The following is a 26,645-nucleotide window of genomic DNA, read 5'->3' on the forward strand; positions in this document are numbered from 1 at the left end:
AAGAAAACGTGTAAAAATGTCACACCAGGATGATCATATTTGGGGGTCCGTGTGGCATCTAAAAGATTGAAAACGTGTGCTCTAATATGGTCAATTTTATTTGTACCATGGTATAAAAAAGCATTAATGATATTAAGACTCCACATTAACCACATTGACAAATGGATGTAGAATGTATTTTTAAGGAAAACTCAATCCAAGTTAACAACCCTGGATCTGCTTGATAAATGATTGATGAATTAATGCTGGTAACCCAAAGGCCTTTTTCTCCATTTCAGAAGCAAAGCCTATTTTAGTTGATGTTATTTCAGTGTAATCCACAATTCAAATTTAAAAAAATATTTGCTTCTATAAACAGAACTCCAACAAAGCCATTTCTGAAAACACATTTATTACAGTTACCAAGATATTGCAGAGGGGAAAAAAAACAATGATTATTTATGTACAAAGTAGAAATAAATAAATCTGGTAAATTAAGTGCCCTAGTATTAAAAAAAGGGAAAATCCTTTGAACTCAGTTCACATAACATATAAAAGAGGGAGATATTAACACTGTATCCCAGGACTGCACAAAGAAATCAGCAGGAAGACCACATCAGTATCCTGTGGCATTATACAGTAAGAAGTGAAATGAAACAATTGCACAGAATTCAGGCACCTATTTCAACTTTTATATTAAACAAATATATGTTTATAAAACACTTTGTTTCCAGGACACTCCCTTATCCTTGCCATCTTCATGCAATTTTTATTTAACATTCATTTTTATTTGCATACAGACTTCCATCAAATATATGGTCAACTGTCCTGTGCATAAGTGTAGTGTAGTGGACAGCCAGGATGATCATAGATGAAATCTTTCCTTTCACCGAACACATTGGAACCATAAAGCCACAGATCCTCTCTCGATGGACAGCACTATAATTACATTACTTTCTTTGACTCCCATTCCTAAATATAAAATAAAATTTAGAAGAACAGAATTAAACAGATATTACTATTTACATATTTATCAATCTCAAGCATCAGTTTTGAATGCTTAATTTAATCTATATACTGTTCAATCATATACCTTGGCTTTCTGCATGACATTTCCTTTGTTGGACGCATAGATGGACGGGGGACGTTTCTTCATTTCAGATGCACAGTTGACCGGCACAGTGGCATCATTGTAAATATGTTCCTTTTTTTTAACTGGAACCTACAGGTATTAAGATACAAAATGATTTTCACTGTAAATTCAGGTTACTTTGATGGAAAAGCATATTTAGAGTCAAGAATGCAGGTACTTTAACGGTGGGTTTGCTTTCCACGGGTGCCCCCAGAATTCCTCCAGTCAGAGACTTCTTCAGTTTCTCTTTCACCTCCGTGAGTCGCAGCTCCAGGTCCACCCGCTCAGCTTCCTTCTGACGGCAGCTTTCCTCCAGCTGGGCCAGATGCTGCTCCATGGCTTTCTGCTGTTTATCTGTTGCACATATGAGCAAAACATATTACATTAAAGTTCCCCTATTATGCTTTTCGGATATTACCCTCCATGTAGTGTGTTAAAGTATACTGTATAGCTGTTTGTGAATGTAAAAGGTCTGCAAACCCCAAAAGAACTGATTCTGAACTGCCTGAAACGCGTCGTCAGTAATTCCAGCCTTACTTTCCGCACAAACCTACGTAGGTCTGTAACAAATTTGTGTAATGCTAGCCGATTGGTCTTCACTGGCTTCCGCGAATGTCTACTTTGACCCGCTCTCAAACACTGTAGTTCTAGCTGAGGCCTGAAAGAGTCTGGTTCATGTGGTTGAAATGCACTTCCTTTGCATGCACATCCAAAGGATAAGGACTAGGGCTCAAATTGATACGGTAAAACCTACACCATCGTTACTGTTCGTATCACTGTATATACAAGCACTGAGGAAGCCTTCAAAGCTGAAATTCAGATGTGGTAATGGGCGTTTTGTTTCTGACACATGGGCTGTATCCGAAATCACATACTCTCTCTCGAGTAGGTACTTATTTTGAATGAGTAATTACTTTGCGATCGCTAAAAAGTATGTTCTATATAGTATGAATGTGTGTAGTATGACTGTAATCTGGACGTACTACATTCGCCATGTTGTCATTATCATGTGACCTACCAGCGTCAGCTGCGCCGCTTCACTGCCATTCACAAATCCTCTCCTGTGGCCTCATGGGATAGTAAAGTGTCAATCGTATGCAAACTTCATAAACTCGCTGGAAGAAGTAGGTCATCAACTTTTTGCCTACTCTTTTATGAGTACTGTGAATTCGGACATACTTCTTTTTGTCAAATACTGTTTTTCGCCTACTGTATAATAGGGAAGTATGCGATTTCGGATGCAGCCGTGCTGTAAGCGGTAGACCAATCACAACAGACTTGGCCATCTGACCCATCAGAGCAGACTTGCTCTCGGAAAGCTGGGGTTTAGAGAGACTTGAATCCTTTATCGAACTGTTTCAGACACTGAGAAAAAATGTAATGCTGCAATGTATACTGTGAGAAAATGTAAGTGTTTTTTGACCTTGGATGCATGTAAACTTGTTGTAGGAGACCTCCAAAACAAAATTAGGAGTCTAATAGCATAATAGTAGGGGCACATTAAATGAACAGCTCATGTAACTTGAAGATATTGTCAAAAGGTGGCGCCAAATACTGCAAAAATGGTTACAAACCCCTACATGTTATGGATAAACACTCGGACAAGTCAATTCTCTTTCATTCTTCGACTCGGTCACCTGTTGTGTTTTTCAGCCCTTCCTTCACCACCCTCTTTTCTGAGCGCAGTGACAACAGGCTCTTCCTGATTTCTTCTTTTTCTTTCTCTAGCTGTTCTTTCTCATTGAGATACCGCCGTGCATCTTCTTCCGCCCTCGTCTTTCCATATTTACCGTAGTGATTCACAGCTACAACACAAAAACAAGGCAGAATTGGTCATAAGTGGCAATTCAAGAGAATGATGAGGCAATGATTGCGTTTGTATAGACGATACTCAAAGATCAACCAAAGCGATTTTCCAATGAAAACAAACTTACAGGAACCGTGTCGCTTCACTGTGATCTGTGTGTCACCCGTGGCTGTATTCACACTGGACATAGAGGAATAACGCTTCAGTTTAGACTGATTCTCATCGACCTGCTGGTGAAAAAGAGGTGGGGGGGGGGGATAATTACAGTTTGTGTGAAAACAACCTTTAACTAAACAATCAAACTTCTTGGCTTCCAGTATGATAGTATTTATTTAGGTATTACACAATGTGCTTATTAAAGGATTTCCTAAAGAAGTTCCTTTTTATAAAGGAACATGCTTACAATGACAGAAGATTTGTAGCTGACTAAACATAACAAAGACAGTTGCACAACATTACCACCCAACAAAGGAAGAAGTGGTTGTTGCTGCCTAGTCCATATAAAAGAACTAAAACTCTTGAGAAAACTGTGGTTATTCAAGCTGAACTGCAGAAACAACACCCATATGGGCTGAAACATGCTTTCAATAGTCATAAATAACCTCCCACACAGCAAATACTATGAGTTTTCATTTTTCTCTTTGATCATGAACACAAGAACATACACTACCATTCAAAAGTTTCATTCAAATATTTGTGAATGAAGTCTTTTCTCACCAAGGCTACATTAATTTGACCAAAAACACAGTAAAAACTGTGGATATTCTGAAAAATTATTGCAATTTAAAAATATAGCTGCAAGCAGCAATTATCGGGGCCAAGCGAAAGAAGACGATAAGACATGCCAACATGGCTGGGAGTGTCAGACCAACTGCAGCAAGGAGCAATTAAACACATTTTAAGATGATTTAAGGTAGAATAGCTGAATAATCATATATACAATAACTAAAAATATGATTTAATGGATTAACACTTTAGACCAATAGGTGGCTCAATTACGAAATTGATGTGATGTGGTCAGAGTGAGGTGACAATGACATAAAAAGTTTGGTGTCAATATGGCATTTTGGCATCATACCTCAACTTTGCTGCTTTATACAAAAACGATTTTGTCACTTTCGAAAACTACTACGAAAAAGTAGGTTTTAAAAGAAAATAAAGATGGCGGACAGGAAGTTTGGCTGACTATGGCAAAATTGGTATCTATGTTCTCGGCATAACCCAAGGAATCTATTAAGACCAGTGTCATTACAATAGGCAAATTTATTCGAAAGTTATTGGCATTTTAAAAAAAAAGATTGTTATAACTTTTTTACCAAAAGGTGGTGCTGCCCCGAAACTTTTTGAGTACCTTCAAAGCATGGTGCCAATGACTCATACCGAGTTTTGTAACAATATGCTAATGTGTTCATAAAGTATAGCATTTTATATCACAATACTGTATTGAAGTCAATGGCAATTTCATGTTTTGTTCTATTATAGCGCCAACAAGAGGCACAAACCCACAATTTTTTTATGTGTCCTCAGAGTGGGCCCATACATGTGAGTGTCAAATTTGATGAAAATATTTCATTTTGTTTGGGAGTTATAGACAATTATATGTATAAACACATTTAAAATGACCCACACCTGAATTTGTTTGCATTTTCTTACCACTTACTATTAATATTTTGTCATTTGGGCATTAACATATACCCAACGACCTATGTTTCCAAACTTCCTACGGTGGTTTTGTCTCTATTGGTCAAACGGTTTCGAAGATATTGGCAAATGTTTTTTAAGCGCTAAATCACAACGCTACACAAACCGTAAGGTGAAACCTAGATTGTTTGGTATCCTTTGATTCGGCAAGGATTCAGGAACCTAAGGAGATGACTCATGTGAAAATAAGTCAACCACACCCAGAATTATAAGCATTTGAAAAATAAATTTTACCACTAGAAAAGTTCGAACCACTAGTTGCTGGTTCGAAACTTCTCAGGCTCCTTCAGGGCATCGTACTGATGACCCATACCGAGTTTCGTAACGATGCGTTCATAAAATACAGCATTTGGTACCTTCGGTGCTTGGCCCCTAATAATTGTATTCTATTTAAAATGTATTCCTGTGCTCAAAGCTGAATTTTCAGCATCATTACTCCAAACTTCAGTGTCACATGATCCTTCAGAAATCATTATAATATGCTGATTTGCTGCTCAAGAAACATTTCTTAATATTATCAATGTTGAAAACTGCTTAATATGTTTTTGTACACATTTCCATGTTTTCAGGATTCTTTGATGATTAGAAAACTCAAAAGAACCACATTTACTTTAAAATAGAATAGTTGTTGCTGAGAGGCTCGATATAACCAAACAACAACAAAAAATTACTAAAATTGCTTACCAACACGCTTTCATAGGGAACTTCATCGTAAGTCCGTGGGTCTGTGGATGTGCTGCTGGAAGAGGTCGCCCACCTAAGGCATTAAAAAAATGTATAGAATTAGCATACAAATACAATAAATTCTTCTTTATAGTGAATTTCCATACACATCCCAACAAACAGGCTAAATATACTCAATTCTTCTCACAGAAAAGAGTGTCGTGCTGCGTTCTGGATGCTGCTGATGGTGTCCACATCCACATAGTCATAATGCAGTGCCTCAGGGGTGGTGACACAGCCTGCTTCAGCCAACAAAACCCCCAGCCAGCGGCCCATCTCCACAGAACAGCTCGCCTGAGGTTCATTATATTACACAATTACCCATATTTTTAATGAAAGACTTTAAAATTCAAAAGAGATCCATTTTATTACCTCCAGGGCGGCCACTTCTGTGCTCGCTCGCATGATACGGAAGGCAAAAGGATGTTTGGGCCCAAGACCGGGGAAGACATCTACACCATGGAGGGTTAAAGAGCTAACATGGGTGTGAATATCCCCTCTGTCCTTATGGAAATATAGAGTCCCATTCCTCACACAACACCAGCGCTCCTTCCAACACTGATTCACCAGGACATTCAAGTAACCTAGGAAGAGACAAATCCATCAGAGACTTGCAGGAAAGCCTCAACAGATGAAAAAGATCAACAGCTAATCACAAAGGGATGTATGCCTCCTCACCACAACGGGGATTGTCATCCAGGTGGGAAAGCGTGTTGGTTTCGCCCGGCAGAGGCGGCTTCTTCTTGGAGAAACTGATGATGCGGTTGATTTTCCTGCCAGCAGCTCGACTCATAGATCCAGTCAGCTCAGAGAATGTCCCTTTCTTGCCCTTTCCTACAGGAAAAAGCACAGGAAGCATCATAAGAGGATGCATATAGTGCAAGGACAAGACACGAAACACATGTTTGGATTCTACTTACGAAAATTCCTTTGACTAAGTAAAAAAACAACAACAAAAAAACAGTATTTAAGTATATGGCTGTTGCTTGCAACATTGAGTTTTCAAGTGTTTTATGCATGCTTTAAATTGAACATAACAAAACTATGGGTGTGTGTTATAAACATCTGTGCACCTTTAGTTTTATAATGAAATGATTTAAAAAACTATGGATGATATCAATAATTCAATATTTTTTTTAATTTTTGGCCGATAAAAATTAAGGAAATGTGTAAGCATTGTTTTCAATATAGACCAATATCGATAAATAAAGCAATAAGCCCCAATAAGCCGTGGTTTACAGTGAATTCAGAATCAGAACAGCTACAGACGCAGAGCCAATATAATGTATATGCCAATATAAAACCTAAAAAATCACACAAAAAAAGGATGTGACATACTGAAAGGGACAAACTTTAACCTCAGGACACATCAAAGACACAGGAAGTACTGCAGAGAGTGGCTACATCCTTCCTGAGTTCCTAATGCCATTGTTTCAGAGTGACATCACAAAACTAACAAGAGGAAACGTGCTGCACCTGGAAAACCGACTCTGACCCCAAAAGCATTCACTATGCAAACTCAAAGAAGCTCATCGTTTATGTCCATACCATTCTCACAGGTCTCGCGGGTAACGTCGCCATTGGCTGCGCTGTCGGAATCAGAGGTGTGTTTATCTGGTGACATCATCTGTAGGAACCAAGAAAGAGACGAAATAATTATAGGGACCACCACACTGGTTATGTTCATTTCATTTAGGAGTTTAGAGGCTACTGGATGCTAGTAATCCGTACAGACTTACTTTATCCAGCTCTAGTTTTCGCAGTATCATTGGAGATGACGAGATCTCTTTTCCATTAATGTTGTTTGCCAGGTTACTCACTTCCTGAATGACCTACAGAGTTTTAAAAGAGGAGAGTCATACAGCTTTTTTTGATCGAACCAGGTTATTTAAAGGGATCATAAACTGCATTTTTTTTATGTTTCCTGAGGTCCGTTTATAATGTTAGTATGATTTTCACATAAAAAATGTCATAAATTAGAAATAAAAGGTAATTTTCTACCTTTTTTTAGCCCTCTGATTTGAACGCTCTGTTTGAAGGAGCGTGTCTGCTGTGAGACTTCAATGTAAACGCCCACTGCTGTGATTGGCTAACATTATGAAATAAGTATTACATGTGGAACTCTCTCAAAATCTTTTTTTCTTTTTTACTATTACAGCTATCAAGATTAACTAGCGATGAGTATTGTAGCCGATGACAGACAAGTCTGTTGAGCGCATGAATGCAGTGATCTCATCATTGCAACTTGATTTCTGCACTCTCAAGAATGCTTTCATCATAAATAACAGTTCAAACACGATGTAAATAAGAGATTAATTGTGCAGTGTAGACAACATCATTGATTATAACAGGAGTTTTAGTGAGAGTCCAGAACTCAGACACTGATAAACTCGCGCTGTGTGATTGACAGCTCCAGCGATTATAAAGGGTGCGTTCTTTGATCACGTTCTGTATATAATTGAATCCCAATTTAAATAACAGAACATTTTCATGCTATTAACAGAAACAATGTGAAGTTGACCGTTTATCCACTGGCTTGATTTACTGACACATTAACAGCAATAAACGATTTTGAGACAAAGTCTGACTGTACATGAATCACATCAGAAATCACTGATCACAGATTAGGCATTAGAAGTAACAAGGTTACTTGCGTGTTGTGGCATTACTGTCAGGTCCATATCTTATAGTGAAAGTCTGTTTGCAAAGCCAGCACCGAAATGTGACTGATTTACCAAAGAATCCACAGTGAAATAAACCAAACAAACAAAAGAGGTTCTACTCAGACATTCACATAATTGACTTTCCCAAATAAATAACCACTTTTCCAAGCATTTGGATCCTTTGGAATGTAATGCTATTTTTAGTCCAGTTATCCAGTATCAGCTAATGCGGCAGTGGGCGGGGCCAAATCCACGAAGATGAAGAAGTAAGCTTTGATTCTGCAGAGGCGGTCTTTCACCCCACTTTTACATCATAATGTGACAAAATCCGTAGTTGAATGTGTTTCAGAATGTGTTTCATCATAATGTGGTTTTTTTTTCCGTAGCTGACACTTACTGGATGATTTATAGAACAATGGGCCTCATTCACCAACCGTTCTAACGAAGAAATGTGTTGTTAAACCCCACTTACGCACTTTTTACAAAGATTCAGACATTAACTAATGTTTTCTTATCTTGGATTTGTTCTTAGCTAAGAACAAAATCTACGCACACTCAAGAGCACTCTTACGCACATTTGAGTGATGACAGTTTGCTCCAAATAATTGGTTACTGCATTTTATTTAATTCTACAGTCGTTTACAATGATAGTATGATAGTATTTTACTGTAATGTATTTCTGATCATTTTTTGAAAAATAGTATGTAAAGAAACACTAACACTGCAATTTACATCAGCAATTAAGCTGATTAAATCAATATTATGCCTCGTTTGGCATTTACCTGTTGCAGAAGAATTTCTATTTCAGAATTACTGAAGTTCTTTTTTCGTTTGGTGATCGGTGGACCACCACCATCTGTGCGTCTTTTGGACATTCTCCAACTTTTCTTGCAAATTTGCGGGGCGTTTTCTTATGCTAATTAGGAACAACTAGCACGTGCTTTCAATTACGAAGACGTTGGATTCATCAATCCCAAGAACACAGGTGCGAACAATTCTGTTCTTTAAGAACATGTTATGAATCCGACGTAGACTTTTCTTAGGAAGTTTATTAAGCATAAAGTTAAGAAAATTCTTAGGAAGATATTGGTGAATGAGGCCCAATGAGCTCTTACATGTTAAAAGATCAAGGAAAGTTTGATTTCTCAATTCATGACCCCTTTAATCTGATCAATGATACTCCGTGAGGTCTGAAAACTGTGGGAGCTTGTTTCTGACAGTGAATAAAAATAAAACAGGTAACTGCTACTTTTTATCTCACAACTGCAAGTTTATATCAAACAAAGCTTCCATAGAAAAGGGCAAATCAGAGTATTGAAGCGAATGAGTTTACAAGCATGAATGCTATACAATTACCTGTTTTTGTGTGATTTATCATTGATTATTATTTGGTCAAAGCTCTGTATAATTGTCAGAGGAAAATTACTTCCAGACTTCCCACACCTTTTGACTAATGAATTTCCGTGACTTTTTAGGATAACAAATTTCTTTTTTAGTTTTTTAAATCATTTCATAGATATTGCACTTTCAAAGACCAATTTCTAGCCAAAGAAATATTTTAGAGTAGAGCATCAGTGTTAACCTATTAACAAAAATGACATCTAAAACAACTATTAAAACTAAAACTGAAATAAAAATAAATTGAAGCTAAATATAAAAAAACTAATAAACATGACAAAAGCTTATAACAAAATGGTTAAAACTTAAAATAAAATGAAAACGGAATATATAAAAATACATTACTATTAATAAATACTATAATGTATGTAAATAATACTAAAATAACACTGTTGAGAATGAACGTTACATTTACAATAACATTTCCATGACGTTTCCATGACATTATTAATTTCAATAACTTTTCATGCCTAGAAATCATGATTTCCTACTTTATCTGTTCATGTTTCATGACTTTCTCTCACATAATTAAAAATAATAATAATTTCAAATCAAATCAAATCAATATTCCAAGACAATGCATTCGTTTATATAATTTGTAAATAGCCATTATGAAATGATATATTTTAGGGTGAAGCACCTTGAGCCAGCTCTCTGCCTGTTCTTTGCTCTGCACAGCCAGCACTAGAGCCTCTCCTCCCGGCATGGAGAAACGAAGCTCGTGCTTCTTGCGGCGTCCATCTTTAGGCACATAGATGACATTGCAGAGATTCAGGGGCAGATCAACGTGTGGAGAGCGATCTTTGGGATTCTTGAAGCACTGTGGAGAATAAATGCCAAGTTTAGAGCTTAGCAAATAAAAAAAAACATTCCTATCGACCAGATGTTTTCGATGTGCGATTCACCTGAAGTCTGTTCTCTCGGATGATTGTTAGCTGCTTAGCCCACTGACCGAAGCGTTTCTTGCGCAGCAGGAAGGCGCATTTGCGGCAGTCTTTCATTTGGCCCAATGGAGTCTCCTCTGAGGGCCACGGGTGCGTCCTCTCTCTGCTTTTAGCTTCCTCATCCTCTTCATCGTAGGATTCATAAGAACTGCTGAGTGCATCTGAATCATTGTCTGTTGACATTAACAACTGTTAAAACTAGAACATTTTGATATGCACAAACATGAAAACCAGCACAGGTTCCTTACAGGAGTTTTTGCTGGCCCCGTTCAGACGAGTTGTCGGGTAATTGTCGTCAGCGTCTTCATAATAAGCATCCTCTATTGAATTTGGAGGGCTGGAGTTGTCTGGTAAATAAGTATACTGTGTTAGGTTTCAGAACTGGCTGTTATTGTGCCATCTTAGGCTTGAATGTGTTCGCACTTACTGCGTGTAGATATGTACTGGGGCGCTGTGCCCGGTCCGAGCGGGACGGCTTCTTCATAGTAATCATCAGGAGGAGGTGTGGTAGGAAGGGGAGGAGGTGTGTCTGTGGGACTCTGGAAAAACAAAACCAATAATTATTCAATTCAATTTTGCATGCTTAAATGAAAGGACTTGGTTTCATTTTCAGTCAGTACTATGTTCCCTTTTTGCCTCTGGCCCGCCTATATCAGATAACCCGATGTGATTGGTGCAGCTCAGATCGAGGGGCATATTTAATGAGCATCGTTACTCAACACCAGAGTAACTCGCTGAGCAAATTCAACTTGTGCTCTCGCAAGAACTCTGGATTACCAGGGTATTACTAACCAGCATTACGTAACAGAAATACTTTTTATTTTGTTAAAAAAATAATACAATTTTATTTTAATGTTTCTTATTTGGCATTTACTGATTGTGAAAAGCAAACTTATTTTTATATTTATTTTTAAAATAATTTTAGCTGCTTTAAATGAAGGAATACGCTACTGTTCATGGTCGGTATGATTATTCATGTTTTTGAAAGGCTTCATTTATTTGAATGAAATACAGCAAAAACAGTAATATTCCTGTAATGGTAAAGCTGAATTTACAGCATCATTACTCCGGTCTTTGGTATCACATGATACATGATCACATGACCTTAAGAAATCACTCAGATTTGCTGCTTAAGAAACATTTCTTATTATTATCAATGTTGAACACTGTTGTGCAGCTTAATACTTTTGTGGAAACTGTGAAACATTTTTTTCAGGATACTTTGATGGACAGAAAGTTCAAAATAACTTCACATTTAAATTTGAAATAGAAATCTTAACGATTAGAAGTATTCCATTTTAACACTAGTGTATGTTTTTGCATTTGTTCCATATTCTGGTACCGATTTTGTGGGCAAGTGTTTGGACGCCTCCTCTTGCTCCACATCTTTCATCTCTTCAGGCGAGTCCCTGAGATCCTGCAGATCACAATCTGAGAACAAACATCAAAACTGAACAATTACAACAGATGCAATTCATAAAACACACAAGGAAAATGATTAGAACTAACAAAGCTGCCATTCTTTTTTGCTATTTTTTGCATCATCTACTACAAGTATTTATATATTACAATGTTTTAGGCACTGTTTAGCAGTTTGCAAAACTCATAATTAAAAACTGGGAAAAAAACATGAACTCACCAAATTCTTCAAACAATGATTCAACAAAGCTGGTACCATTTCCATAGAGAGACGTGTTCATGTATATGAAGTCAGATCCATTCACTATAAATGAAATAAATTTGCAACTTTACAAGTGTGATTTACACTTTATACATACATTTTTACATAAAACTCAACATATAACATCATTAAGACAATCACATTAAACACTTTATTCCTATAATTTTTTTAGGATAACGATTTTTTTTAAATAGTCCTTTCCTTCAGAGTAACTTTGCTGCCTGAAATACCTTTACATTGCTATAATTATTAATATGTGAATCCCTTCAGCAGGACCGTGGCCAATAGGTTCAGCTCAGCTGTTATGTATTTTCTGTTCAGTCTTACCAGATGGCTGCAGCTGTTTGACCAAGTTCCTGACCACACTCATCTTCTCTGCGGTGGCTGAACTCACGCTCTCGTTCTCCAGCAGCTTGAGAAGCAACCTCAGCTCCTTCACCAGATGCTCCATACCTGCACAGAGATTCCAGAGAAGGATAGGATCAGTGACCAGGAACATGTTTGCAGAAGATGACAAACACTGGTGGGCTTAGACTTTTGGACCCCATTGCATTTATATACATCAGATGGTCTAAATACACGCTCAATTTTTCTTTGCATTTATTTTCTAAGCATGTTACCATGAGTTCCTGGCCATTTTCATTCAGTCCATTTGACCTTTTTAAAATCCATCAGGAGGTCTCAGCTGTTGGACATCTGATTTCTTTGGCTGTTTGTTGAAGAAACCTTGCCAAAATACCAAACATGATATCCTGAAGGTTTAATGCAATAAACAACCAAAGAAAAGGGGTATGACCTGAATTGATTTCTTATGGTACTGCTCTTCCAAATCTATGCATGGTGAACAATAGCTGCAGTGTTATGAATGGCCTAACAAACACAGGAAACCCCCTAAAGAGAAACAACATTTTTAGAAAGTCCTGGAATAAGAATTTACTTCAACAATGCTACATCATTTATAATGGTTGTCTGTAGGTGTGAACACGTCTCACTATTAATTTTAAGAAGGAAACCTGAATTTCCAGACCTGAAATGTACAGTTAGATGCTGGTTTTAAAATTCTGATTAAAGTGTAAGTTGCAGGTTAAATTTTTCACGAAGATAATGCAATGTGTTTATTAAACATAAAGATAAGAACTGCCCACCATTGTTTTTTATACCAAAATGCTGATATAATATGAAAAGTTGGCACTTTTAACAGTGGTTTTAACCGCTCCCGCTCCCTTCCACTAGATGGAGCGTGACGTCACAAGAGGAACTCACTAGTAGAGTTACCGGCATAGTCATAGCTATAGATGCCTTACATAACTACAGACAAGTTGGTTGTATGTTTTATTTGATAAAAAAATTATGGATAAAATAACTCAACTGTTAAAGAGCAACTTGCAGGTTAAATTTATAACTGAATTAATACTTGATATTGTCTGAAGAGGTTTTTTAAAAACACATATGTAGAAATTACTAATGAAATCTAATTGGTTGTAGAGATTTTGATGAAAATGTGCTAGGCTCTGGAATACGCCTTTCCCCCTATAGCAACGCGTCATATGACGTATGCCGAGGTAAATATGAGCTCGCGTTCAGCCAGCGCTCTCATTGTGGGTGTAGTAGTTAGAGCAGTAGTGAGCGACAGGGAAAGTTTTAGATCGAGTTTTAGAGAAGCCATAATGGTAAATGATTGTGTTTGTGCTGGTTGCACAAAATCCAGCCTGTCAGGACATCGTGTCCATCATTTTCCTTCTAGGAAAAACAAGGCTTTTCGTTCTTGGGTGCGTTTTGTTCAGGTGAAGAGAGCAGACTTCACTGCCGCGTCTGTCACCGCACACTCGGTCGTTTGTGGCGCACATTTCACTCCGGAGAATTATGCACGCATCTTCGGGTTCTCCCGCCGGATGTAGGCGCGAGCACAACATCAACTGGCAAACGCAATGTAAGCGGAACGAAACTGAGCTACTCGTTATTGTGTTTGTGTGGACCGTTTATCAGTTTGGACCAGTGCAGCGCGAGCCTGATCAAGCAACACTAGCCTAACTGCGAGGTAAATAAAGAGTTCGCCACTGAAGTAATAACATCGCTGCGAGATCTAGTGAGAAATATTCACATTTCTCCGTTATTAACGAATCAAACAGCGCTGACGTGGAAACCAGGAATAAACATTGTGCAATGAATGAACGAACTATCCAGTGTCCACAGATCAGCAACATTCACCATGGCTTTACTGTAGTAACACTAACTGCAACCATGGAAGTTTGGCATTTTCCACTAAGGCCCAGTATGCATCCACCTCCCTGCAACACTGACTTTCCTCAGCTGTAAACATTGCCTCGCATTTCCCACACAAGCACCTATGGAACAAAAAATGTTTGCAGGAATAAATATCTCTCTGTCTCTCGATGAGAAACCGCTAAGTTATATCACGTAACGTTAGTCTGGGCGGATATTAATGAGCATGACAAACGCCTGATCAAAGCTTAGTTTCTGTTATTGTAAGTTCCAATATGTTCTGTCTAACATTAATCCTGGCCTGTCCCTGCTCTCTTGGCAGCCTAGCAGGCTCATAATTGTATGGCTGTGGTCCGTCAACAATTTCCTCAGCGTCCGAAATGTCATTGCAATCCATTTTTCTCTGTTGTTTGAATCGACCGCTCTCCCTCGTGCTACGTCACGACTCTCGCCCGTCACGCCCATTTTCAGATGCGGAAGTAAAATTTTCTCACAAAAACGACTCCAGAAGCCACTGTAGCGTATTTATAAAATTTTTTTTAAGAAAATCTAGTTCCTACATTATTTTTCTATACATTGACTTGTTGGGTCTTCTAACCTGCAAGTTGCTCTTTAACATACTCGTGTGTGCTGACTTCAAGGGGACCGTGATCCTGCCTGAAATGAGAATAAGCTATTCGCAAAACAAACGGGTTCAGGCACGTCAGATCAGCCGGTCGCGGGTCGAGCTGCTCCACTAAACATCGATCTCTCTTTTTCTTTTCTGACAATAAACATCGCTAATTAAATCGTGAGAAATTGATAACGCGTGGACTGAGGAAGGGTATTACATGACGTTTGAGGCGTCGATGAGACTAGCGATTGCGCCTGACGTGCATCTCTAACGTGCAGCTCTGATTTGGACTGACTTAACGTTACTGTAAGTAAATAATGTCTTCAGTCGTTGTCCCTCCTTGCTATTCTACATGACGGCAATATTTTGAAAAGACTTGCTTGTTCTGTTATATTATCCGGGTTAAGTTTGCACCAGGCTAGCCTTGCTCTAACGTAGCTAACGTTAACGTTACTCACCGGGACACCTGGCTAACCCTCCACTCATTCTCCTCACACCAAGCATTAATAACTCTTTGAGTGCCATGGCTCCCCTCTCTCACGCCTGACCAGTTAAAAATTGTAGGGCTGTGGTCCATAAAGAATTTGATGGTTTCCCACATCCTCAGTCGTTCTCCAAATAGCCATAATACAGTAGGAATCTAGCAGAGTATGGGTTGCGAGTTCCTCTTGTGACGTCATCACCCAGTAACTGAAAAACACGCTACGTTTGAAGAAACCCTAATAAATGTTATTTTAACGCATTTTAAGACAGAAATAATTAAATATATACATATAGAGCACTTTAATGTACACATTAATTGGCTGTGGTGGTTAACCTGCAACTTACACTTTAACATTTACTGGTGATTTAGTACTTCTGTTCTCTTTGGGGTCTAAGAAACTCAAACTATGAAAACATAGTTTTTACAATGTAGCCTAATGGGAATTGGGAACTCATCATAAATAGCATGCAATAACAGGTCCAAAAAATAATCATTACTTATGTTTAGGGTCTCAAAGAGCCCAGGAAAGAAATCGTTTAAAATTAACTTAAATTAAACAATTAAACTTAAACATAGCACAGATCTGTCATATACGCTACATACAATTATAATGAGAACTTTATAATTGTATGCTTGGGACATGGCTTTTAATGGTGAGACTTTTGTTTTTGTAATCAGGCTCTTAAAAATTATATAAACATTTGGATTTGGATTTGGATTTAGATTTATCGGCCAACATATCGGTTATTGGCTTTCAGATATAAAGAATTGTCGGTTATCGTAACAGCCTAAATGTTCATATTGGTACATCCCTAATTTTAAGTTGCTAATAGAAAATTGACTTTATTTGATTCCTTATAATGCCAACCTTTTCTATATTCGATAGTTCATTCAAGATTAAACGTTTAAAATATAGTTTGTCTGACAAAATTAAGGTTGACATTTTAACAGTGTATGGATCCCTCTGATCATTCCAAAAATGATTAAATCTCTTCCTCAAAACAGATTAAATAGATCAGAGTCACACATCTTTCACATGTAAGCACTTCACACCACACCCGAACCCTGCTCAAGAGGGAGGGATGGGAAAGCAAAAATCCCTCTTTCAAGGCTATACCTGCCACTCATTTAGATTTGCTGATCCAGGAATTATTATTCTTGGCCAAAAGTAATTACTGCAATATGTGACCTTTCTTTTGCTTCTGCCCTGACAGGGTTTTTTTCTATCTTTCTGGACCAGATCAAAAAACCTGTTGCAAAGCTCATGATGTTTCTTTTCTAGACCCTCACCGCTCCGAAAAACAAACGCTGCTTTGAAGTGAGGGTCACAAACCGCTATGCAAACATGGGGAATTCTAAATAGCAGATCTTTTCTGCGTTTGCACTTCTATTTCGAGAATCATCCTGTTCATTGAATATTTCTTGGCGTGCAAAAGTCCATGTTACACACAATAGTGACAAAAAATAGTGCAATTTAAAGAAGATTAAAAATGATTATGCTTCAATTAAACATCAAACAATTGCGCTACATTAAATATAACATTTTAGCATTACTCATTACTTCTAATTTTTACACGGCATAGTGAGGAATAGAGAACATCAATGAAAGACTGTAAGAGAACTTGTGTCAGCATATTTACTTAGAGGGCTGTACAAATTTGCTCTTCAGTGAGTCATTTAACAAAAACCCTAATTTAAAAAAATACAACCCTGTGTAAGATGATGTGAAATGTGCCAACAAATTTAAACACCACAGTATACAATCATACAGCTAAATGTACAAGAATTATAATCATTTAATCATATTAAAAATATTAAACAGAAAGAACTTGCAATGGCACGTTTGATGGTGGTGGTTCTACTAACAGCTCTATGTTGTGTTTTGATTATATTTTACAGTAAAAGTTATGTTTCAAGTCACCATTTGAGTGATTAGTGGTCTCTTTGTGAAGTTTCCTCTATTTCAATGAGTTTATACAACTTGTTTTGGTGCAACAGAATAATCAGCTTTAATTAGCGCAGTCTATTTCAGTTGCCTCAAAATAGCAACACGCCAACAATGTGCCTGAACACACCGCATTTTCAGACCAGCATGCCAATGGGCGCACAAATGGGTTCAAATGCATTTGCTATTTAAACAACGTGGCGCAGGACGTGAAAATGAAAACTGCGTTGGGCTGAAACTAGCAAAAAACACTTGTGTAGCGCATGGCACCGCATTGCGCCGGGTGTATGATAGGGCCCAATAACTTTATTTATCGTGCACTCGGGCCTATGACTGAACCTGGAAATACAGCAAAATAACTGAGGAAAATGAGAATTCTCCTCAGATGCCATGTCCGTAATTTATAGCAACAAAAAACAAATCTAGCATTAATTCGATCTCAAATGGATTCATTAAAATAAGTTATTAGGCCTACTTCACCATGTGCATGACATCATTAACCAACGTGGTTGAGCGACAAATTTGCGACATTAAGATTTCGGGAAATGGTCGTGTCTAGCTAGTTGATTCCACGATGCATCATACTATGGCAGTTAAGCAGCAAGTTACTTTGTTGTACGGGAAACGCACCACTGGTTGATTGTCAACAGAGGAGAAACATAATTCACAATGCAGATTTCCAAATGCCTTTGCAGTTCTGTCAGCAGAGCACAAACACAGAGCTAACAGAGATAAAGAAAGCAAACCACTGAATTGCTCGCCAGTCTCGACAGCTGAAGGACATGAGAAACCCACCATTATCAGACAAAAACAAAACTGAGCTCAGCTGCAACTTTTACAGAGTTAGTAACTTCTGTATTAAATAGTCATAAACTTGTCTTACTTTCTTCCTCAAGTCCAAAACAAACAAGATTTTGCCTCTTAGAGAGCTAGATCTCAAAAAAGTGTCACCCTTAAAGTCACCATGAAATCAAGAATTGTCAATGCCAGTTTTTTTAATGGAAGATTGCAGTATTTATTATAAATCTGTGCACACCATTATTTTTACAATTCATATGAACTTGTAATCTTTAACCAAAATAACTTGCAGCGACATGACGAGGGCAGGACCTGTCAAATCACAGCAATAGCAGACCACAACCATCCAATCAATTCCCGATGGACAAAATCAAGACCCGCCCTACATTTTGCTTGTTCGAGAAGCCGTTTCACTCGGATATATGTCACAAAATAGGGAGGAAAAGACTATCACAACTTCCGTTTCATTCCAACTTTAAACACACACTGAATGATAAGCTATCTGTCAGTTGTCTTTCATTGAATTGGCTTAATGGCCAGCAAACTCCTAAGAGTTTTCCTCTCTTTCCTCACAGGAAATGTGAATATGTGTATGTCCGTAAGGGGAAACAAGAAAAAGAGAGGGGCGGAAGAAGAGTAGGAGGCGGAAACTCGGAGAGCAGAGAGTAGGATGACTCTGTTATTGTACTGAGAGAGGCACAATCACAACTCCAGGGTCGCAGCTCTCCAGAGGGCCATTGTCTGGGTGTGCACTCGCTGACACGGGCGAGGGAGTGACCCGTAAATTTCCCAAGCAAGTTAAGTTCCCACAAAACACCCCCTGTGCCTGTGTCTTCTGCTGGCCATGTTTCTCTCTGGAAACTGGGTCAAGTTTGTGGAGCTATGCACAGTCAGCTCAGTTACTTACAACTTTTCTAAAGGCTTGCCTGTTTTTGCTGCGGTGCATCATGTTCTCGTGTGCAATGTGTGGGAATGTGAGATTGTTGAACCCTATCTGACTGCTTCAGTGGCTTTTTGAATTTGTATATACTGTCTGCTGACTCTCACAGACCAAAAACATTGTATTTAACCTTAAAGTGACAAAAGAAAGACTTCGCTCATCAACACTTTTTAGTAGTATTTGTCGATATTTACACTTTTTCTAATCGGTAATGGATTCTTCAATATTGCTAGGTCTTTAAAGAATGAAACCCAACACTGCCATTACACCACTATGCATTCAACAGGAAACAATGTTTGCTTACATAGATTAAATGTTAATTGTAAATAATTATAATAATATTATGTGAGTACGTATACCGCACCAACCATTTTATACTGGAAATCTGCAATATAGCAACTTACATTCAAAAGATTAGAAAGAAGTACTTTCTTTGTATAGACTGGGCACATTTTTAAACAGCAATCCAACTGAACTTTCATTGAGTGGCTCGGCAAAGTATCTAAACAATGTGGCATTGTGAGGTCCAAAATTACACAATGACTTCACCTTTGAGGAAAAGAGGACAATGTGGTGCATAGCATTCAGAAATGCAGTGCAAACATTCATTCACCCAAATACATCACTGAACACAATCACATATACGCTAACACTTGCAAAACAAATTCTAGGGAAAGCAGCTGTACGGTCTTGAAGCAAGGGCATTGTGGGTAAGGGGATATGTCCTGCAGCTGTAGCTTCCTGTCTGGGCTGACGACAGCAGTTTCTATCATCCCTAACCTTCTGCTTCCTATTCCTCTCCTCCACACACCCCTAGAAATGACATACCATCCGTCCTTTGCTAACAAGCACGCTCTCTCTCAGCTCCAGACCCTCCCATCTGGACCGGTTCCAACAAAACACTACACAAATCATAGCACACTACATATCTACAACAAGCACCATCTGTACCTGTTTAGTGGTCTTATCCACAGGCCATGTTGGGTTTCTCCTGTAACAGTGAGGAATGAGGGCTCAGATCCTACAAGCATCATATGCAGAATGCCATGACCACACAATCCTTAAAAAAAGCTTATCAGCTGTCTGATTCAGGGTGGGGGGGACGTCACGTGCCATAGTTCTACAGGACACACAAGCAAGGCTGATACATAGAAGAGTCTTTGATGAACACCAGTCAAGGTCACATGGAGGCCACACGGATATAAGAGTGAGATGACTATAATTTTAAACTCACTATTTTAGTGGATGACAGCTTGCTGGGTGGGGTCAATTACAGAGGAACAACGGGCCACATAATTGAAAGGGAAAGAATGAAGGCTTTCAGGATGACAACATGGTTATTGATGGCTTAATGAGCATGGGGGAAAAAATCCTCCTGCAACAAGTTGCAGTACATTGCGGTTGCCTGAACACATGCTGAGCAGTGTTTTGCACCATTCAGAATTAAATTCCAATTCAAAGAAATGTATCATCTGTACTTTTTAACTTATTATAGTGTTAGGGGAGGGGCCATGCTCAGTGGCTCCAGTGCATCATCGAGCCATGATTTCAGGCCCGCTCAAAAAACCCTGAACACAAAAATGGTTAAAAAACTGTTAAACGGTCTAACTCCACAAATTGAGAGCGTGTGTGGCCGCCGGGACCCACCCCATTTACCTGGACCAACCCATCTGAGCACTAGCTACCTTCCATGCACGTGTCCTAGCAAAACGAGGACAACAGATCCCCCATTTATTTTGGACACTTTTGTCCTCATGGATACTTGACTTTATTTTCCCTTATTTTACTTTATTTTTATGTTAATAAACACCTCTCTGAGGCCTGACGCCACACCCACTGTGTCTGTCGTTTGCTCCTCCCACCACAAGGTTTATAGGCCTTGTGAACAGAGAAAGACAGATAGATAGATAGACCATTTACCATTAAACCATTTACCGGATCAAGAACTTCAAGGAGAGAGGTTCAACTGCAGTGAAGACGGCTTCAGGACGTCCAAGAGTGTCCAGCAAGTGCCAGGGCTGTCTCCTCTTGAGGAGTCAGTTGCGGAATTGTCACCAGCAGAGAAGAGCTTGCTCAGTATTGGCAGCAGGTGGTTTTGAGTGAGTCTGCAGAGGTGGTGAGGTGAAGACTTTTAGACATAGACATAAGCCACTACTCTCCCAGAAAACAAGGATAGACTGAAATTCTGCAGGAAATACAAGGATTGGAGAGCAGAAGAGTGGTGCGAACATATTTTCTCAGATGAAACCCCCTTCCGACTGTTTGGGACATCTGGAAAATGCATTGTCCGGGGATGAAAAAGGTGAACGCTACCATGAGTCCTGTGTTGTGCCAACAATAAAACATCCTGAGACCATCCATGTGTGGGGTTGCTTTTCATCCAAGGGATTGGGATCTCTCGCAATTCTGCCCAAAACACAGGCATGAATAAAGAATGGAATCAAACCGTCCTGCAAGAGAAACTTCTCCCAACAATCCAGGAGCAATTTGGTGAGGATCCGTGCATTTTCCAGCATGATGAAGCACCATGTCACAAGGCAAGAGTGATAATGAAGTGCCTCAGAGATCATTACATTGAAATGTATCGTAATCTCATAGATAACGTGTTCAATCCTCAAACGGCGAATGGACAAGCAGAAGCCCACAAATTGTGATAAACTCTTAGCACTAATAAGGCAAGAATGGAATGCCATCAGTCAAGGATTTGGCCCAGAAGCTGATATACAGCATGCCAGAGTTGTAGAGGTTATGTAGAAGAAGGGTCAACACTGTAAATATTGACCTTTTGCATATATTTAATGTTTTTGCCAATGAAAGCATTTAAAACTTCTGAAATGCTTATCATTGTTTTCCAGTTTACCATGGAAACATGTGAAGAAATAATATACAAAATTTAAATCTACACAGAATTTGTAACAGAAAGACAGACAGACAGACATAATAGACAGATAGACAGACAGACAGATAGATAGATAGATTACAGCCCTACAAACGTCTTTCTGGGTGAAGGATAATGCTATATTTCCGATTCTGTAAACCACAGGGATGACAGTTTTCACTCACAAAAAACATTTGGGGAACTGAGTGTCTCTTGGAGAAGAGTCTAGTTGAGATATACAACCAAGTATTATGCAGTTGGATTATGCAAGATCCTCAGGAAAATGAACGCCAGTCGGCAGACACCAGAGGACTAACCGGCTCATCAGCACAAAGTACATCAAAATGAACCAGAGAACTGTCCGTTCATAACCAGATGGGGTTTATAGTGAAGGAACAGTGCAGTCTTTTGCTATATCTTGCACCGTCTTCTCTGTTTCTACACTACAGTCATAAGACTTAAGGCACGCGGTCATGAGAGTTGCATTTGTACATTCTACCCAACAACAACCCACGGCTGTAAAACCTGCCATGACTTTTTTATTACACAATCCTAATCTTTCACTGGGTTCTCTTGAACAAGCAATTTAATCTTTGATTGTTGCATGAGAAATCTGTGATTTAGTGTAATTGATTTGGATGCAATGAGCATTTTTAAAATGGCAGGCAAGGAAGAACTGCCATTAGACATTAGAATTGTAAACAGAAAAAGGTCTTTCAGGTAAACTTTCTTCACCGTTATCACCAGCACGCCAATTCTCATTAGATGCCTATTTTACAGTTTAAATCCAGTGTTATTTTAGTATTTATATACTATTATATTATTTATATTTTTATTAACTTTTATTTGATATATTTTCAGATTTTAAGTAATTTTGTTATGTACCTTTGTCATTCATTTTTGTTTTTTAATATTTCTATTTATTTCAATTTTAGCTTGTTTATTTTAGTTCAGTTTATTTTTTTTTCCATCTATTATTTATATCTACTTATATTTCAGCTTTACTTCAATTAATGAAAACGATTATTAAATTTAGTTGACAACAAACCTGAAATGAGCCTCTAGCAGGTGGAAGACTGGACTGGAAGAATTATCCTTCAAAAACTGATGACTGACTTTCCCTTATGTTGTTCCAAAACTGTATGAATATCTTTTATACTGTGGAACACAAAAGAAAATATTTTGAAAAATGTTTTAGACCCCACTGACTTTTTGACAGTTAAAAAGTTAAAACACGCTTGCAAATCTTTCTTGAAATTCTTATCTTTCAGACATAATGCTCCTCCTACCCATATCTAGGCTACTACTTTGTATGACTAATGGGATTGAGGAAGGTTGATTAGGAAAAGCTCTTCCAGCTTTATCCCGGGCCTCAGCATCTGACCTCCTTTCATTGAAGGGTTAATACATTGGTCATCCACAGCAAGGCCCTGTGATGACTGGCTTTGATTTCCACTCTTTGAGGACACAAGTGTGGAAGGGCCCACAGGGTCGCACACAAAGACCTTTCCGTAATAACCCTGTGTGATTTCTCTACAGACAAGAGCCGCCCTTGACGGTTGCACTCGGTCCGAGGAATGCTGGAGTGAGAGACAGTGTCAGGCCTGTGCGGACCCATCAGGCTCGCAAGCTGTAGAAGAGAGAAGCCTTTGTCTATTTGGCCATGAGTATTTATAGATGTAAGCCATGTGTATAAGGAACCGGAGGAATCGGTGACCCCCCCCCCCCCCCCACTCCCACCTTTATAGGAGTTTGAATGAAGTCTTGACTTGCATCAAAGCATATTGTCATATATCTGACTAGAATTGCTGTGAATCAATTCATCTGTGAATTCAGTAGCAGGAAAAACAAACCTGGAAGTGCCATGATCATACACTACTGATCAAAAGTTTGTAATGAGCATAAGAGACTTCTTTCAAAAACATTTAAAAAATGTTACCAACCCCAAACTTTTGATTGGTAGTGTACATAACAAAACATTAAATGATTCATTTCAGGGTTAAAGAGCACACAGACCCTAACAGGTTTTCATCAAATAACTAACACTACTCACAAGAAACAATTAGGCTATATATAAAAGGGCATATCCAAATCCCACCATGACTAAAAACAGCAACAAGTTGCTGATGGGCTGTTTTTTCCTGGCATCCATGCAAACAAACTCAAAGTTGAACACATTCTCTAGCGGATTTCCTGCATGAGAGGCAAGGAAGTCTTCTTTCAGATCATGAATAGCCATCATGCCGAACTGGCCTTCAACCAGCTCAGAACAGCAGGATGAAGGAGCCGATAGCTGGGTCAATGGAAAGTTAGGGACATGAAGAATACAGGATGAGAGATATTTTTATAGATTTTGCGACACTGACTGTGAAAGGTCTAGCACTTTGGAGGTGTTCAAATTTACTGTTATGATTCTCGTTAAAAATAGTATGCTTTCCTTGCACTGGACATTTATATTTGGGCCTTAAACAAGGATCATTCCACTAATTGGCTTTAAAAAGGTATTTTATAAGTGTATATATTTAAGATCTTATCCATAATAGACAAAGAATGCATTTAAAAGTTAATGCATTTTTAGAAATGTATTAACTTTTAGTTACTGTACAAAATCATGACAACAGGTTTGGCTATTCAAGACTGTCTCACATGCTGAAAGGGTGATGATGTCATCATTATGATGTCATTATGCTTTTTATGGAATTGTGCATTGGTTTCATGGGGGGAGTTATGATGGTAACAAGAATGACACATATCCTGGGGACATAATAACAAAGTTTAATAGTTTAATAAATCTCACATCCACTAAAATCCATATTAAAATGGTTATAATTGAAATTGCCTTTATGACAGAGTAGTAACCCCAATGAAATCATTGTTTACATTTATAGTCATTAAGGGGGGGGGGGGGTATAAATTTCATGTCCTTCAAATAAGTTTGACACACAGTTATGACATGACTTTATTCATTCATTAAGATATTAGCCATCTATTGCATCACCAACAAAATTGTGCAAGTGAGGTTTCTTTTTTATCCCGATTAAGATAAGAGAATTGTGTAATAACATCGGATTCACCTTACAGCAGGTACACAGAAAATGACTTACTAATGTTAAAAGCTAAAATATTGCATTACTGTTTAACTTATTTCGAAGACTGTAACTGTAAGGCTTTTTCGTATGAATAAAATGTCAGACTTACAAGTGGAATCGGTGATCTCCATGACGAAGAGAACGCTTTTCTTGAGTACTCCGTTCCCAGGCTTCAGAAGACCCTCACTGTAATGTACACCAGCATCTTATGCAGCGCGCGCGTGTGGCCAACACTACACTTTTGACAGGGCGCGTGCAGACCACTCCAAATCACTACTAATCCGACCGGGTCCTAGTGCTCGTCAGGTAGTTAACGCCCCTAGTGGCAAACAACGACATCCAGCTGGTCTTTTTGTGTCATAAAAAACACACAAAATGTAAAGAGGACAGTCATATAAAATTGGGGTTAGGGCTCAGGGTAAAATGTAATCATCCATGGTGGTTTGGATGTAACATCAACAACATATGGTTACTAAGATAGTGTCTGATGCTAACGTTTAGCACCCTCCAGAGGTAGAGGTCTTTATACAGTTTTAAATTTCAAATCACGTAATTGCCACTATTATATATAGCTAGCATACACGAGTGAAACAAACATCTGAAATTTAGAGGAAGAACATATGCTAATGTGAATTTGGTAACACTTTATTTATTTTACATAATCCAAAATGCGCCATATAACAAAATGTTGAAACACTTTAGACCTATTTGAACATAGGCTACTTCATTAAAGGTTTCTATATCATTCCAAGTTTAAGGCAGGGCTATTATAGGCTAGTTAACTAAAATTAAAACCCTTTTCTTTAAATCGTTATTTAACTGAAGTCAGTTAATTGAAATATAATACAATATAAAAAACACTTATTTTACTTACTTATTTCATAGGCCTACTAAATTAACTAAAACTACAACTGAATAAAAAAAACTATTATAGACATAGCCTATTTTAAAAAAAAGGCCTACAAAACTGACAAAAATAAAATTGTTTATGCTATTATCCCTATACTCCGCATCGTATAGCCTACTGTTAGAGATATTTGAAGGTGCAATTATGTATTGTGTATAGGTTGTAGCCTATAATGTGTGCATATATGTGTACTGTAGCCTATTGTACAAATGCTGTATTGTGTATATTTTGTACTGTGTGAAGGTTCTGTATTATGTAGCCTACCGTGTATATTTGTATTTTGTGAAGGCTATTTTATGTAGGCCTACCTGTCATGCCTAGTAATATGCACTGTAGAGTAGCCAATGTACAAGACTTTCACAAACCACTACACTAAATAAAACTGGTTTAAAACTTAAGGGGTAAAATAAAGATATATGTTCTTGATCTATGTAGGCTATTACATTCATCCATAAACATTTTCTATTCATCACGAGTAGCTGCCACAACACTGAAATCGACGAAATAGGCTATGCTAAACATAAAAAAGTGTTAGGCTACTAATAATCTTTTAAAGTGTAAAATAAATTTAAAAAAATGTTTGTTTTTTGGCAATCTGAGCAAATTTCTTATTAAAATCCAGACATTTCTGATCAATCCACACCTTTCCAGTCTCTCCTGTTGACCTGATCTGTTATGAAATTTTATGGAATCCTAAAGAGCCCACCCCCTCACAGTCTTCTCAAATCTTATAGGTCAAT

At 38.1% G+C, this 26,645-nt stretch overlaps 1 protein-coding gene across 3 annotated transcripts; it reads right to left on the reverse strand.

Annotated features, from left to right (window-relative positions):
- Positions 1-79: 79 nt before the first annotated feature.
- afap1l1b (actin filament associated protein 1-like 1b) lies at positions 80-26,609 on the reverse strand. Of its 3 annotated transcripts, none has more exons than XM_081390805.1 (20): positions 26,549-26,609; positions 25,108-25,317; positions 12,356-12,481; positions 11,987-12,070; positions 11,690-11,778; positions 10,775-10,886; positions 10,596-10,694; positions 10,309-10,520; positions 10,044-10,223; positions 7,082-7,174; positions 6,891-6,969; positions 6,021-6,176; positions 5,715-5,926; positions 5,491-5,636; positions 5,304-5,376; positions 3,046-3,148; positions 2,749-2,916; positions 1,290-1,465; positions 1,073-1,201; positions 80-951 (listed from the first exon to the last, which is right to left on the reverse strand). In XM_081390805.1, exons 2-20 carry the CDS (start codon positions 25,127-25,129, stop codon positions 925-927), a joined length of 2,286 nt encoding a protein of 761 aa, XP_081246931.1. In that variant the 5' UTR covers positions 25,130-25,317; positions 26,549-26,609; the 3' UTR covers positions 80-924. The 3 variants fall into 3 exon arrangements, with proteins under 3 accessions (XP_081246931.1, XP_081246933.1, XP_081246932.1); XM_081390807.1 differs by lacking the exon at positions 26,549-26,609 and adding an exon at positions 22,958-23,067 and having other exon boundaries at positions 25,108-25,213; XM_081390806.1 differs by lacking the exon at positions 26,549-26,609 and having other exon boundaries at positions 3,046-3,145; positions 25,108-25,223.
- Positions 26,610-26,645: the final 36 nt, after the last annotated feature.

Source organism: Scardinius erythrophthalmus, assembly GCF_964197995.2.
Source record: "Scardinius erythrophthalmus genome assembly, chromosome: 17".
NCBI lineage: Eukaryota > Metazoa > Chordata > Actinopteri > Cypriniformes > Leuciscidae > Scardinius > Scardinius erythrophthalmus.